The following is a 16,044-nucleotide window of genomic DNA, read 5'->3' on the forward strand; positions in this document are numbered from 1 at the left end:
AACTAGCACAAACACAAGAGGGTTCTGATAATGAATGTGTAATATTCAGCTGTCTGTCAGATCTGGAGCAACATGAAGGAGAATTTTCACCGCAAACACAATGAGTGATGGTTTGTAGACATCTCCCTCTCATCTTTTCAGAAAATAACTGAAAGGTGTGAAATGTTTGTGAGTTTTTTCCAGCTGACTGCTCCCCCAGGTGCTCCTTCCTTCCTATGGTTCAGATGAAAGCCTGCCAGAACTGCCTGTAATCAGTCAAAAAATCAGAACAATCCAAAGAGCTGAACCACGGATCAGTTTGATCCGGATCGAGACCGCCTCTTTTTGTCAGACCGCTCTGCGGTTTGGTCCGGACGGTGGTCCGAGGAAAGTTTCACACCTGTAATTTAGTTTTGGATGAAACCGAAGTGTGTGAAAGTGCAGCACGAGGCAGTTGTATCACCAAAACATCAAGGACCAAAACATCACGGAACACGAGTGAGCTGAGCTGTCGACCTGAGACGCACTTATTCATGACACCATGACCACAGTCTGCACCTATTGCTACACCCTCTGACACACCTCCACCACACCCTACCACCCCTGATGTTACCCCCTCTACGACACCACCATACCTGCTACCACACCTCTGCATGTAACACCATCTACCACACCTCCGCCACACCCTCAATCACACCTCCACCACACCCTCTACCACACCCTACCATACCCTCTGCTACAGCCTCAATTACATCCCTTTCCACACCCTCTTCCATGCCTTCCACCAGATCATTACCACACCTCTGCATGTAACACCATCTACCACACCTCCACGACACCCTCAAACACACCTCCACCACACCCTCAACCACACCTCAACCACACCTCCACCACACCTCCACCACACCCTCAACCACACCTCAACCACACCTCCACCGCACCTCCACCACACCCCCAACCACACCTCAACCACACCTCCACCGCACCTCCACCACACCCCCAACCATACCTCCACCACACCCTCAACCACACTTCAACCACACCTCCACCACACCCCCAACTATACCTCCACCACACCCTACCATACCTTCTGCTACAGCCTCAATTACATCCCTTTCTACACCCTCTACCATGCCTTCCACCAGATCACTACCACACTCTCTACAGACCCCCTACCACACACACCTCTCACACACCTCTCCTCCCACTGTGGTCCACAGTGAGTCACAAAGATACCGGTGCAGTTGAGGAAATGACCTCTATGCTCCACAGGAAGACACCAGTTTTCGCCTCTGCGTTCTGCACCAACACCGAAGTGCAGCCTCTTCACCAGAGTTATGTTTCCACAGGCTGAGGCTGTGACACGACCAGCAAACTAACACTTCACATGTAAAGCTGATGGAGTGACCCTTTAAATGACTTGAATCAATCTGCCTTTATGTAAAAGCTTCAGCCTCAGTGTGTGTGTGCGCGTGTGTGTGTGTGTGTGTGTGTGTGTGTGCGCGTGTGTGTGTGTGCGTGCATGCGTGTGTGTGTTGACATGCACACAGTCCTGCAGGTCTGATTCCCTCTGAGGATTCTGCAGCAGTGAAGGACTATTGTTAAAGTGTTTTTCCCTTTTTATCTTCATCAGTGGCTTCACAATAATGTACTCTTCATCCTCCTCCTCTGGGTGTGTGGAAGCTGATGTTGATCTTAACCTCCTTGTTGGTATTCTAGAAAAAGAAAAGTGAGAGAGGAGAAAAATAAAAAGATTAAAAACTAAATCTAAATACAACAAACAACTTCAGTGCTCAGTTTTCTACCAGTAATTTGTCATATAAATGTCTGAACCAGCCGAGGAAGCCGTCTGAGGGTCAATTCACATCACCAGTGAAGCTAAAAATGTAAAGTAAAGAAGCATATAATGGAGACTTTTATCCACTGGTTATAATATCTGCTCTTAATAATTTCCCCAGCTTCTTAAGGCTCACCCAAAGCCCTCACAGTGACAATGATGACGGTAACAAGACTGTATCTCGGACAACTTTAGCCCGGCCTTGTGCACATTCTTGACAGCAGGTTTCATAGACGTCTGCTCAGCACTTGCTGGGATGTCTGTGTTTGATTTCAGAAGTGTGGGGTGAAGGAAAAACAAATGTATTTATTTATTCATAGGTTAAAATTGCTTTCCATAATGGCAATAAAATGAAGAAACAATAATCTCTATATTGTTAATGAGCAAATTCTACTTAAAAACTTTGCATATTTAATACAAAGAGCTCTGTGCTTTGCTTTTTGCCTAATGTTCAAAACTGCCATCTTTTTAGGAGAATATCAACTGTAAATACAATTATTACCAAGTGATCAGTGCCCTTTCCAGCCCTAAATAGTGTCTGCAGGTATTCCTTTCAGGCTGCATACAACCACGACAACCTTCACCAATAAGATAAGGCAGCATGCATTTAGCTGAGCTAGCCGGCTCAGATCTGCTCTCATCTGGCTTTTGGCAGCTAGACAGAAAAACTGCAATATTCAGAGAGTGAATAAATCAATCTGAAACAATTAAAATGGGGGGACAGAAGTAAGCTTTTGAGAATCTGTTGTGTAAATTACACCTTTTTGGTGACGTTCTCGCCCAAAACAAACTGCAGCAGTATTTTCTTGCACCATTTCAGCATATTTTTCAATATCACATACAACACAAACATGATACCACACACACCTCCCACTGCTGTCCTCGCAGTTTAGTGGCCCTGCTGCAGACAGAGAGAAGTGTGAGAGTCAGGAAACATCAGAGCTGTTCATCTGTCTGAGAAGCTGAAACATGTTCCTGTAGATTAACAAGAATCTGAACTGCACAGAAACATCAACACTTCAGCATTTTCACAAGGACAGAATACAAATTACAAGGGTTAGAGTCCGGTGGCGGTCAGCTGTCTGACAGGCACACTTAGTTGCATAAAGCTTCAGGGTCTGATTGCACTATTTCCAAATTAACTTAAGAAAATTCTCTCTCTCTGACTCAGCCTGCATCGATGTGTGTTATGTGTTGCAAGTAGATACGCAATGCCCACTCAGACAGAACATGCTGCTTCACAGTCACAATTAACATTACATGTTATGTCCTGTCGTTCCGAACTCCCTTTAAAGCATGTGCAATACTTCATGCAGATAAACAGAGGAGGCGAAATCCAGCCTGCTGATTGGCTCTTGCCATCAATAGTCTCACTTTAACAACACATATAAACAGAGACTTACTGCAGCAGAGTGACTCAGCTTGTCAAAACGAAACTTGAGGTTGGATCTGGGAGAGTTTTTATTCTTCATCTCTGAAAGAGGAACAAAACAACCTGCTTATTCTGACAGGGACAACAGGAGGCAACAAACATCAACTAAACACAGAAACACATGCTGAGTACAGGTAGAACAGCTTTGACTGTAGAGTGTGAAACCTGCACAGGTTGTAGTGCAGTGAAGTAAAAAATTACTGAAATACAAACAGATGTAGTGGAGGAGAAGTAGAAAGTAGCATGAAAAGAAAATATTCAAGTACAAGTACCTCAAATTTGTAATGAAGTACAGTACTTGAGTCTTTTATTTAATGACTGAAACAATGTCCTGTGCAGCTGGGATAGGCTCCAGCCCCCCCGTGACCCTGCAAAGGATTCAGCGGTGTATAGATAATGGATGGATGGACAATGTCCTGTGTCTGGACTGTGACACCTGACACCTGTGACTTTTAGTCATTATTTGATGTTTTCCTGAACCGTTGCTTTGCACAGAACATCACATGTTCCTACAGAAATGCAATTCTGAATCAAATTTCTTTAATCTAAACATATCATCTTTTTAACTGAACCTGTGGGGCTGCGACAGACGATCAGCGGACTTGAACTTTGACCTTCTACCGTCACAGCCTGGGCGAGCTAAAGACAGACAGAGAGGGAGGACAGATTATTAATATTACAAGCTGGACTAAAAGGTGTTCTGTGTGCTGGAAGATGACCTCTGTTGCAGTTTGTGGTCTGTCCTGCTCACCAGCTGTGTGTCGTCAGCAGGGATGCTGAAGCTGCAGGTGCTGGATGTCGATCTGGAAATCTTGCTGCTCTCCTTCTTCATGTGAATCCTGCAGATCACAAACAAAGCATCTCACTGGTTGTTATCAGCTGACACGATCCTGAATTGTGTCTGGATGTGTGTAGTTTTTGTTTTGTCACTTTCTTGCTTTGATGTTTCTGATTTTCTCATACCTCCTACATTTTCTGCATTTGTGTTTACTCTGTTGTCTGTTTTATTTAGACCTTTGATGAACACATTCATATTTACACATGCTTCCCTCTTTAACAATTTTGTTTTTGTGCTTGACAGTCTTACACCCACCTGCAGATCAGTGAAACATTGGCAGGACTGTGTATATGTGTGCGGACAAGAGTAAACAATACATGGAGCCAGTCGTGACAACATGGCTCCATAGCGCTGCTACCGGCCAGCTAAAAAACTCAACAGGAAACCTTTAAATCTGTCATAAAAGGTGATTTTGATGGAGCTGCTGAGAGAGAAAAAAGAATGAAGGAAAAAAAGTCCCAGTTACACACACACACACACACACCTGTCCCGCTGTCCCGCCTCTGGAGAGCTGGGATTGGACGGCAGCTCTGACCTCACCTCCAGTGTCGGGTGGCAGCTGTCGAAGCTCCTCTGCTCACTAAGGAGACTGATAAAGAATAAAGTGTTAAAGATGTATGTAGTGAAAGCTAGCTTAGCACAAAGACTGGTAGCAGGGGGAAACTGTTAGCCTAGCTCCATCGAAAGAGGAAAAAAAATCCACCTTCCAACTCCTCCAAGTCTGTCTGATTTACATGCAGTGTGTTGTTTATTGGACAGGTGTAGAAACAGAGATGTCAAAACGAGACACTGTGGCTTTAGCTGCAGCATCTGAAACTTGAAAAAGCTACCTTCTCTGGTTGTGTCTCTCTGTTTGGCTGTCGATGCTCAGCAGGCGAGGAAAAAGTCCTGAACGCCGCTTCACAGGAGATTTGACGTTACACTATATATGAAACACACAGACGCTGTTAACAGACGATAGCAAACAGGGCTGTGATCAACTTTATTTTTTTCAAACTGTCAGAACAAAGCAACAAGGTTATGAAGAGCTTTGAGTAGAAGTAATCAATGAAAAGGAAACATTACATAAATAAAACCAGTCCTTCCCAGTGACCTTTGACCTCTGCTCACCTCAACACTGATGTGGGCCAGACCTCCCCCACTCAGACTGGTGGGCAGACCAGCCCCGCCCCGTGACATGGTCTCCATGGAGACACTCCGCCCTCGCATCGCCCTCTGACAGAGAAAGAGAGAGTGTTACAAACAGTGTTGGGCACTAACATATTGCTAGTGAGAGTGATTACTTTACTCATTACAATTTCAGAAACAAGTACTGTCAGGGATTACAATTTTCAGTAATCACATTACAGTTACTAATGGAGTTATTGGAGAACTGTTTGGACAGTTCTCTATATGTATTTTACACCAAAATACAAAGACGAAAGGAAGAGATCTCAGGGAAGGAAGAAAAAATGAGGATGTAAAAAGTTTAAAAATGAAACACACACAAACACACACACACACCTTGATGGACTCCAGCAGACCTCCATGGGCGTGTCCATTCTCAGCTCGGCCCTCCTCCTCCAGACCTGATGTCAATCCCAGCATGCTCTGGGAGCGTCTTTGCAGCTCATCATGGAGGCTGTCCAGCAGGGCGGCGCGGGTACGCTCCTACACGGACGCAACACACACACACACACACACACACACACACACACACACACACACACACACACAAAGGTGTCATCGTCAGTGTCATGCATGTGAATAATGTGATCCAGGAGCAGAAAACAGTAGTTGTACCTAACATCGATCCCTGTGGAACACCACAACTAAATACATTTACTCAAAAGCTGTACTCCCCATTTACCAGCTGCAACATTAAAGTGAGGAACGCATCAACAATTATAATCCAGTAATATTCATAAATATAGATATTATTCAGTAATGGGACATTCTACATAATCAGCACTTTTACTTTTGGGACTTAAAGTATATTTCGATATTAATATTCTACACTATGATGTTACTTCCTTTATTCAAGTAAAAGATCAGAATATTCCTTTCATCAATGGTCTTTTACAATTTTTCTTTACATTCATTAAGAAAGAGAATCTTTAATTTCTACTTTAAAATGTTGTTAAATTAATACTTTTTTCAGATTAAGGTGAAACGATTTTGCAACCTGTATCTTTAAATGATAATCTGTGATCTGCTCTTTCATCAAGGATCAATATGTATTTATTTTTTTAATTTAACATGGGGTTTCTTTAAAGCAGTTTTCACTGCAGAATGTACAGCATTATTAAGTTTATTATATATGTCAACATTTGTTTACCACTTTGTCCAGACTACAATTGAAAAAACTACTATTATTATTCAACATGGTTGTCATTAGGACCCCTGGAAACCTCACAAACAGACAGTCTGAGTGTTTTAAGGAGTTTTTACCTCCAGGCGGGCGAAGCGGTCACTCTTGTAGCAGGCCAGCTCTGCATTAATTAGTTTAGTGAGAAGAAACTCTCTAAACTCTGGACCCTGAACACACAAAAGACATCATATACTCAGAACACTTAGAACTATTTCATGACTGATATGTTTTGCATTATACTCTACAGACTGGGTCAAATCTCCACTTTGTCTCACCTTCCTAAAAATGGCTGGATTTGGGAGGGGCGGTCCAAATAGAGGTACATCTTCTCGTGCTGTGATGGATACCTGTCAATTACAACAGTTTCCACTGTTACTGACAAACTACAGGCAGAAACACAACATCACTCAATATTTTAGCGGTACATTAGCACTAAAGTAAACAGTTTGTGACGCACTACGGAGTTTTGAAGTGGGAGGAGCTGCTGGTTCTGAAATACAACCCACGTTTTAAAGGAAAAGGGTTGTCGAGGCAGTTTTCATGTCAGAACATTAATATATCATTACTTTATTATTATACAAAACACGAATCAAAGATAATAGTAAATATATTAAACATTTTCTAACATGCTGAAAGTTAAAAAACATGTAAAATGGTAAGTGAATCATGTCAGTTGTCAGCTATACCTTGTAGGAGGTGTTGTCTGAGCAGGGCTCCTCCACCTGCACCAGGATGAAGGCGTGAAGGAAGTTGGAGGCGATCATGTCAGGAACAAAAGGCGTGGCCTCTTCCTGGAACACCACAGCCACGATGTCATTTCCTATGTGACGTTTCCTCTGGAGCTGAAGGAGAACACTGTTGTCATGCTATCATTGTATCACACGTTACATGTAAATTACATGTATCACATCTTGTCTTCTTGCTTCTTGTCCGGTCACGCTATCACATGTTATAATATGATATTAACATGTGGAGTCATGTCATGTCCAGTTAATGTCCTCTCATGCTATGCTACGTGTTAGAGTAATGCTATAATCATAACATGTTCTGCCATGCCACATTAATGTCATGTCGGGCCCTATTATTCATGCTGTTTTTCACACTGTGTTTTGTTGAGTCATGCTGAATCATTTCATGTCCTTCTGTGTCTTGTGTTCTGCTGCATCATGCAGTGTCATGCTGTCTTCCATGCTGAGTCACATTCATTGCTCTGTCATGCTGTTTTTAATGATGTTTTGTTCTGTCTACCTGCTGTGTGTCTCCCTCAGTGAAGGGCAGTTTGGTGGAGACGTGGAACATGATCTCCTGCTGTCTGTGAACTGTGTAGATGGACTGCGAACCCGTCTGACCGTGGGACACATCAAGACCCCCCCGAAACCTGCACAGAGGCGAGACATGTACTTTTTTATTTCAGTCAGCTGTGAACTTTTGAGGACTTCCGTCCTTTCAAACCCAATTTCGTGTCAACAATGTTAAATTTCATAACATAGAAAATAGTCACCTCACATCAATTTGGTAGTCTAACTTCACACTTTTCACACTTTTGCAAAAATCCTACTGTTGATCAGGTTATGTTCCCCAAAAGCCCAAACCGTGACTACTGCAGCTAAGAAATCAAACTCTGTCTGGATACTTTCTGCAATTATTTATAAGTATAATGGGTAAGTGAAAGTTAGCTACATTTCTGATTTACATATATCTTCATATGAATGCAGACTCTGTAGGCAAGAGAGACGATTTTGGCATCAGAAGCTTCTAGTTTCTGTTTGTCTGAGTATTAGTAGGAAGGTATTTGTGTACTAACCAATCAGTATTGACCAAGCAGGCTTTGGCTGCATGCAGGTAAACAGTCCGTGTAGAGCACACAAGAGGCAGAACACATTGGCCAAAATACAATCTCAGAAGCCATTAGGCTATTGTGGTATGACGATTTAGCTTTTTATTAGCTTTTTAAAAATATATCTATATGCATACGCAGATATCTGTTTATAGAGCTTGGCTGAAATGTCAAGTTGTTGTCGAGTTGGAAAGTCAAGTTGCTAATCAGACAGTAAATAATGACTGACACACACAGGAGGAAATATATACTGTATACTATATATATACTATATATAGTATAGTATAATAGCCGAAGAGTTCTCACATTGATAGAGAGTTATTTAATTATCTTCCTTTCAACAACAGGTAGGATGAAGTATCTTTCGGTTACTTTTCCAAAAGTTTTCAGCCGGACAAACAACTCCATGTCAGAAGTCTACAGAAGGAAAACAGTTATTGCTTGTGCTCTGAGGCTTTAATGTATCATAATGAAACTGGAGGTCTTGAACCACTGTCTTGTGATATGTGTTTCAATTTATTGGATATGCTGTTTAAAATCGTAGTGTATTTGTACTGATGGATGACTGAAATGCTTCAAAATATCAACATCATACAGGGCAGACAATGAACACAAAGTCTGTCTATATGCAGATGATTTGTTACTGTATATTTCAAAAACTCTGAAGTAAAATTGATATTAGATGTATTTCTCCAGGGGATGTGGGGTGTCTATGTGTGTCTTCCCAGTCTATGTGGGTCATTGTGACTGTTATTACTGTTTCTCTGAACTGATGTGCTAACACCAACATTTAGGCCCATTTGGGCACTAATATGATCAATTTTAACCTATACTTGTTCACATTTGGTGAATTGGTTCCATTAAAAGCTAGCTTTTTATTAGTGGTTCCTGTTTGCACTTGATTACTTTGATACAGATGAAAACATTTTTCTATGATTTATAAGTAGATTTATGGCCTTTTGTTCTGTATGGACATCAGAGATAATGATATCCTCATATTTCTCACCCCTTGAAGTCCTGCAGCTCCACTGTGTCTCCCAGCAGCTGCAGGAACTCCGTGAAGGCCGGCGTCTCCTCGTTGTTCCTGAACAGCTCCTCCTCAGACACCTGATGGACAGGTGACAACCCAGTCAGACTCATGACATACAGCCACAACATATCCACATGATGAAAAATAGTCTTGGAACATGAAGTACTTTGGAATAATTTGGACTAATTCTAGCAAGAGTACAAATCTAATAATGATCAAATTAAACTCTTTAGTGCATTTTGTGTATGAGAGGCCTTCTGCACATGAGACATTTTGACTTATCACAGCACAGGTTTAATTAATGACATTAATGATGCTCTGGTCCATTTCAGAGCTTTAAGCAGCACGTTACTGTGACTATCTTCACTATACACTATCTTTAACCTCAGCTCATGAATGTGTAAGTGCATGTTTATACAAGGGCATAGGCTTTCCTGCCTTTGCAATGTGCAGTCTAACTTGTTATGAAATCCCAGGGGTTTACATGCTGAAGTGTATCTCATGTAACAGACAGGCTTCCATTTTATCAAATGTATTAATCCACACTGAGTCTGAGGCATGCACATCACCCATGAACGTCTGCATTATTTCATGGTCTGAGTCAACAGATTTATGCTCCACAATCAGTTTAACGTCTACATAAAATCTATTTTTTTCATCCCTTTTTGCAATTTCTTTAAAGGTTTTCTCCACTGCATGAAAAGAATTGTAGAAAGTTGTTTCAGTTCTGGTGACAGATCGTTCTGTTGGTTTGAAGTGAACCAACCAAACGATCAATAAGTCTCACTTCTTGCTTTTAATGTGAATGTAACCTGCGCAGCTCGCATGCTATTTTTAGCTAGCACTTCTTTACAAGTTACACCCTGATGCAGCAGATGATGCAGTGACCCACAACAAGTAAACCCAGCTTGAGGTACTAGTCAGCAAATTTCTGATCATTTGGTGGCCCCTGAAGTTTCAGGCAGTGATGCTCAGGGTATGAAAATATTTTTTTTCTATTTCTGTTTCTATTTCAGGTGACTTAATCAGCTGCCTGAGCTGAACACAGTCAGCTGCTGAGCTCCAGCTGCTGACAGTGTTGGTTGGTGGTCAAATCAGCAGCTAAACTACAATAACTAACTTCCTGTTGTCTTGCTCCTTTCACCTCACACAGTGTTGTTGTCTCACATTTCTCTCTGGGTCATGCCTCAGTATGACAACCTCTGGGACAGAGTAGTCATAAGTCACACCTGTTTGAGGTGAACAGTCAATGTGTCCGCCTTGAGAAATCTGTCAACACAAAGTCTCACATTGACAAAAAGGTGTGAAAGGTCAGACAGTCAGTTGGTACCTGCCCAAATCTCTGGTAAACGACTCCAAACTTGAAGGTGTTGTTGACCTCGTGCTCGTCGTAGTTCACTATCAGCTGAGATGCCTGATGACAGACAGACAGACAGGTTTGATAGAGTCAGTCCAACATGATCTCTTCTGTCAGTAGGAACAATCGGAGGTGTTGTTGTTTGTATTGTCTGAGCTCACCTTTGGGTAGAGGACAGGACTGAAACGCAGTCCTGCTGCTTCATCACACAGCAGCTTCAGGAAGGACAACACACTCTCAATAAACACACAAAATCATAAAGAAACAAATAACAAAGACAAACTTCGATAGACTCAGTGTAGAACGGCTGCAGCAATGAGACAGTCCTTCTTTTTATTAACATTAACATGACACTGAATTCAATGGCTAAAAATGTGGTCCTCACTTCTTTAAAGGGCTGTTTGAAGTTCCCCACAAATATAAAAGGTCCAACGCCACAAAACACTTGTTCACACAGTGACATCGAGGGGATTCACCTCCATCTGATCCTCACAAAGTGATCACTAGGAGCTGGACTTACAGGTTAGATTTAATCAAATTAAAGTTGAGGTTAAAGTCTCTCAACATTAAAGGACTGTTCTGAACTACAGAACTGGAGGCAACAGACTCAGCAAGCTGTAAATAATTCAGTTTTTTATGTGATTTTATCTCATATTCAGATGTGATTTATTCATTTGAGTTGTGATTTTTCAGAACTGCTTTATTCTTCGACTGTGTGTGTACCTTGGCTAACTCTGGTACACTGGGGATTTCAGGCAGCTCTGTCAGCGACAATCTGTGGTAGACGCTTTTCAACCGAGACCTGAAGGGACAGAAGAGACACACCTCAGAGACACCTCGGAGTCCTGAACCTGGTCCAGAACCCGACTGGCAATCTGGCAGAAGTGCTTGAAGCAGGTCAAACAGAATTAACTACGGTCACAGATTATAAAGAAATAAACACAGAAAGGCCATATGTTGCAGTCTTTCATCATCGCAGGGGTGGGGTTGGGGGGTTGTGGTTATATGGTGAGCACTATTATATCCAATTTGCTGTTTTTCTGGAATACCTTGAACATGGTTTAAGTGTGTGCCTGTGGCAGTGATCTGGCTAAAACAGGTATAAACACAATCATCTTTTCTCATCATGATATGATGAACTAAGCAATACCTAATTTAATGATGCCTTGCCCCATGTGCAATATGTAATGTGTAATGTGTGTGTTTGTATCTGTGTGTGTATACCTGATGATGACATGGAGAGACTCCTGCTCCTTCTCCTCTTCATGCCTCACAGACAGCAGCAGGTTTCCCAGACTGCTGGCCGAGCAAGAGAAGTTTAAATGCTCCTGAGCGAGAGAGAGAGGGTAGAGATAGAGAGAGAGAGAGATGCTCAATTGTTACTTGACGTGATGGAATGTTTATTTACTGAAACACTTCACTGCTTTAGCGACAAGTTACTTTGAGTATGAAGAGTTTATATATATGATGTTTTGTTATTAATTAAACTGCCCAGCAGTTTATACAAGTACACCTGAAACATCAATTAAAAAAGTAATTTTTCATCTAAAAACATTTCATGGTTCACAGATGTGAAGATCTGCTGCTTTTCCTTTGAATTATTTCAATAATTTTTCCTGATCATAAATACATTCTTTTACCTAGGAAGCTTTTTCAGTGCAGGATTTTTACTTAAAACTGAGTATTTTTACAGTGTTCAAGACTTGAATACTGAATGGTAACACTAACATAACTGCAGGTTAATGGAGTAGACAGTAATCAGTCAAACCCCCCAAACCTCACCCTGCCCAAGAAGTACTTCCTGTACGCCCGTGCAGCCTCGCTGATCTCCTCCAGCTGATACCCATAATCCCCTGGAGGTCTGTCTTCCTCCTCTCTTCCTCCCAAGCCTCCTTTCTCCACCTCCTCCTCCTCCTCCTCCCCCTTAATCTCCAGGGTGGTGGGAGGAGGTGCCTCAGGATCCTCGATCCAGTATCCCCCGAACTCGGGTAGGATTACCTGAGGGTAAGGCCCCCCCCTCTCCAACACCTGCAACACGCACACACACCAGAGCTATTACACAACATGCATTGTAATGGGAGGGTGTGAACTAGCATTATGATGTTAATGAGGTCTGTGTTTAGAAGAAAGAGATGTGATGTCACCTCCTCGATCCTCGGATAAGGAATGTAGTCATCCTGAAAGAGGGAGACAGAGTCGTTACACACATGACAAAACACACATGCAAACACACACTGCCATCAGGTACATGCACACACATACAGGTGAATAAACTGCGTGAGTGATGATGTTGAACATGACAGATGGTACAGATGCTATAAGAGTTTTTGTTTGACTGACACAGTCATCAGTCAGTTATTTGTCCCCCAAAGGAAACTGATTGTGTTGAATATCAGACACTACATGCATCTGTTTGTATCCTATATAAACTGTGATTTCCAGTCCACCCCACTGAGAATCACCACCTCCTTGTGGTTTTACCCTGCAAGCAGTGTTGTCTGAGGGGAACAGCCCCTGGTGGGGTCTCCAAAGGTAAAGGGGCTCTCAGGTGACGGAGACTCTTCACAATGAACGTAAACAGGGAACCCCAGGTCAGTTTTTTTTTCCATTGGCAATTCCAGTAAAGTTTACTCAAACGAGATGGTCAGCAATGTTGACAAAAAGTGAGAAAGGCAGCATGACTTTAGTCTATTTTGAACAGAAAGTACAAAAAAGGAACTATGGACAGGATCTTAAAGCACAGTCAGGAAGAGGACCTCAGAATTGCTTTTCTTTGCAGATGATGTGATTATGTTGGCTTCTTCAGGCAGTCACCTCCAGCCCCCAGTTTGCAGCTGAACCCAAGATGAGTCAAGTCTGAGATTATGGTTCTCTGCCCGAAAAGAGTGCTTCTTCTGGTTGGGAGTGAGAGCTATGCGAAGTGGAAGAGTTCAAGTATCTCTAGGTCTTGTTGACAAGTGATGATAAAATGGACTCTGATTTTGACGGGTAGACTGCAGTAATGAAGATGGACCGGACAGTTGTGATTAGGATTTACCAGTGAATCTATGTTCACGGGCTTTGGGTGGTGAAAGAATGAAATCACAGATACAGAAGCCAGCTGAGGTGGCTCAACATCTGATCAGGATCCTCCTGGGTGCCTTCTTTTGGAGGTTTTTCCAGGGTCGACCCAGAACACTGGAGAGATTATACATGTCATCAGGATCACCCAGGATGTAGCCGAGGAGAGGGACATGTAGACGACCCCAGAGAGGAGGCAGATAATGGAAGGACTTGTCATTATCGATTCGGTTTCATTCAATATGAGCAGAGATGGACCAGCTGTCCAGCACGGTCTTCTCTCACAGGGACGTATAAAACATGACATAATATTTCTTAATGTGCAAGATGAATTCTGTCACAGCATCATTCATCCTATTTCGAGGTTGTCAAATCTGAAATATCTTCAGCACAAGCACAAAGACACTAGATCTGCTTTGGTCTGAGTATGAACAAATGAATGAAATGAAGCAATAGGCATTGGGAGTGGATGAATATGAGGACAGACAGATGGACAGACATGCCTTCTGTCTCTGAGGAATTGTCTTCATCTCAGCAGCTTCTGGCACCTGCTGCATCAGTGTCAGGAAGAGAGGACAGTATTAAGATTATCTGTGGCTCTCAGCTCTAAGACCATTGGTTTCTACTGAGGACATACATCTTTAAAATCAACTCATAAATATATAGTTTCAAACATGACTCAAACAGGAGGAAACAGTGCATTTGCTGGGGACTATTTTCAGTGGTGGATTAATCCACATTTGGTGCTCTAGTGAGTTTGTGGGGCAGAGTTAAAATAAACTACAGAATGTTTTGTCAGAGGAGGAGAAACTTTTTTTTTATTTGGTAGAAAAAAAAACCGATTAAATTCTTACCTCCATCTTGTCCATCATGTCAAAGAAATGAGCTGACTGGAGACAGACAGGATGTGTGTTAATGCTGGATGTTTTTAGTGGTGAAAGTTTTTGTATTCTTTTGTGTGTGTGTGTGTGTTACCTTCATGGTGGGGGGTGCGGTGCGGGGGGGAGAGGGGGGGTAGTCTGCGACGGAAACATTGGAGGTGGTCAGGAGCTCCTGTTTGCTGAAAATAAAAAACAAACAACAATGTCAGTCGCAAATAATCATATATTGTTCTATATAATCCGTCAGATTTGTAGTGGATCCACTCACAGGGGCGATGTAAATTATTCAAAACACAAACTTTGTGTTAATTTTCCTACATTGGTTTATGCTACACTAATTACAACCTAGCGACTACATCCATGATATTGCCTGTTCCGCTTAGCTCGATGTTGACTCACTGCCACATGAGCAACATGTGCAACAAACTATTCATACAATCCTCCCAACAGTAGGAACAATGGCAATGGTTGCATAACCTACAAGCCATAAATTAACTGTGCGTGCGTCACAGGTGCGCTCAGGTACCACAAATGGCCACAGGACACTCTGGGTGTACGACACCATCCAGTTTTATTGAGGCTTTTTTGTCAGAGTTTACACATCATCAGCAGCGGTGCAGCTTTTCAATAAACTTGGTTTAGCGCTCATAACATAAATTCATGGTCAGGATGTTGTGAGATGAGTTTGCTCTCACACCTGTACATGTTTATGTCAGACACTGAATGCAAAAGCGAGGGAAGAAATTGAATTCTCAGCAGCTGTTTGCAATACTGAGTTGTTTGGATGAATTTTCACGTTTGTGAATCACAGCTTGCTTTGAGACTGTCACACCGCGGTGAGGTTTGTCTTGTCATGGGTTTTGTCTTGTTATTTCCTGTTTTATTTTGAAGGCCTAACTCTCCTCTCGTTTCAGAGCACTTGCCCTTCCTCATGTGTCCCGTGTGTCCGCCCTGATTACCTATTGTCTCCACCTGTTCCTGATTACCCTCCACGTGTTAAATAGTCTGCGTCTCCCTTGTCTTGTGCCAGTGTGTCTTTGTTCGTCGAGCCAGTCACCCGAGCCTGTCATCTTCCCTGCCCTACCACAGCCACAGTTCTTGTTGATTCTCTCGTTCCTCTTCGTGAGTGTTTTGTGTTGTAGTTTTGATAACTTAGGTTTTGATTTATTTTTGTAAGATTCTAGTTAGCCGAATTGTTTACCTCCTTTGTAGAGTGATTTCTGTTGTGATAGTTTTGTATATTTGTTTCCTGTTCCTCCATTGTTTTCGGAGTAGATTTTGAGTTCTTTGTTTTCCCTGCCTAGTCTGGTTTAGCCCTAGCGTTTTGAGTTTCCTCCTTCGGGAGCGTTTTTTGTTTCTAGTTTTCATAGTCTTAGAGTTCATTAGTTATTCCTCCTTATGAGTGTTTTTTGTTCTTTGTTATTTTCCTTATTATAGATAATT

General features: G+C 42.2%; 1 protein-coding gene across 1 annotated transcript in view; it reads right to left on the reverse strand.

Annotated features, from left to right (window-relative positions):
* Positions 1-1,170: 1,170 nt before the first annotated feature.
* LOC121616905 (rap1 GTPase-activating protein 2-like) overlaps positions 1,171-16,044 on the reverse strand; it is a 42,053-nt gene continuing 27,179 nt past the window's right edge. The window contains exons 3-25 of the mRNA XM_041951773.1: positions 14,696-14,780; positions 14,575-14,610; positions 14,224-14,271; positions 12,805-12,837; positions 12,443-12,688; positions 11,885-11,988; positions 11,384-11,462; positions 10,822-10,875; positions 10,634-10,717; positions 9,280-9,380; positions 7,685-7,814; positions 7,123-7,278; positions 6,712-6,783; positions 6,517-6,603; positions 5,590-5,736; positions 5,197-5,301; positions 4,917-5,008; positions 4,571-4,675; positions 4,000-4,087; positions 3,821-3,887; positions 3,220-3,290; positions 2,684-2,714; positions 1,171-1,694 (exon numbers count right to left, since the gene is read on the reverse strand). Of these exons, the coding sequence (XP_041807707.1) occupies positions 2,706-2,714; positions 3,220-3,290; positions 3,821-3,887; positions 4,000-4,087; positions 4,571-4,675; positions 4,917-5,008; positions 5,197-5,301; positions 5,590-5,736; positions 6,517-6,603; positions 6,712-6,783; positions 7,123-7,278; positions 7,685-7,814; positions 9,280-9,380; positions 10,634-10,717; positions 10,822-10,875; positions 11,384-11,462; positions 11,885-11,988; positions 12,443-12,688; positions 12,805-12,837; positions 14,224-14,271; positions 14,575-14,610; positions 14,696-14,780 (1,999 nt within the window). The 3' untranslated portion in view covers positions 1,171-1,694; positions 2,684-2,705. The remainder of the gene's footprint in view (positions 1,695-2,683; positions 2,715-3,219; positions 3,291-3,820; positions 3,888-3,999; positions 4,088-4,570; positions 4,676-4,916; positions 5,009-5,196; positions 5,302-5,589; positions 5,737-6,516; positions 6,604-6,711; positions 6,784-7,122; positions 7,279-7,684; positions 7,815-9,279; positions 9,381-10,633; positions 10,718-10,821; positions 10,876-11,383; positions 11,463-11,884; positions 11,989-12,442; positions 12,689-12,804; positions 12,838-14,223; positions 14,272-14,574; positions 14,611-14,695; positions 14,781-16,044) is intronic.

Source organism: Chelmon rostratus, chromosome 14 (genome assembly GCF_017976325.1).
Source record: "Chelmon rostratus isolate fCheRos1 chromosome 14, fCheRos1.pri, whole genome shotgun sequence".
In the NCBI taxonomy this organism is placed as follows: Eukaryota; Metazoa; Chordata; class Actinopteri; order Chaetodontiformes; family Chaetodontidae; genus Chelmon; species Chelmon rostratus.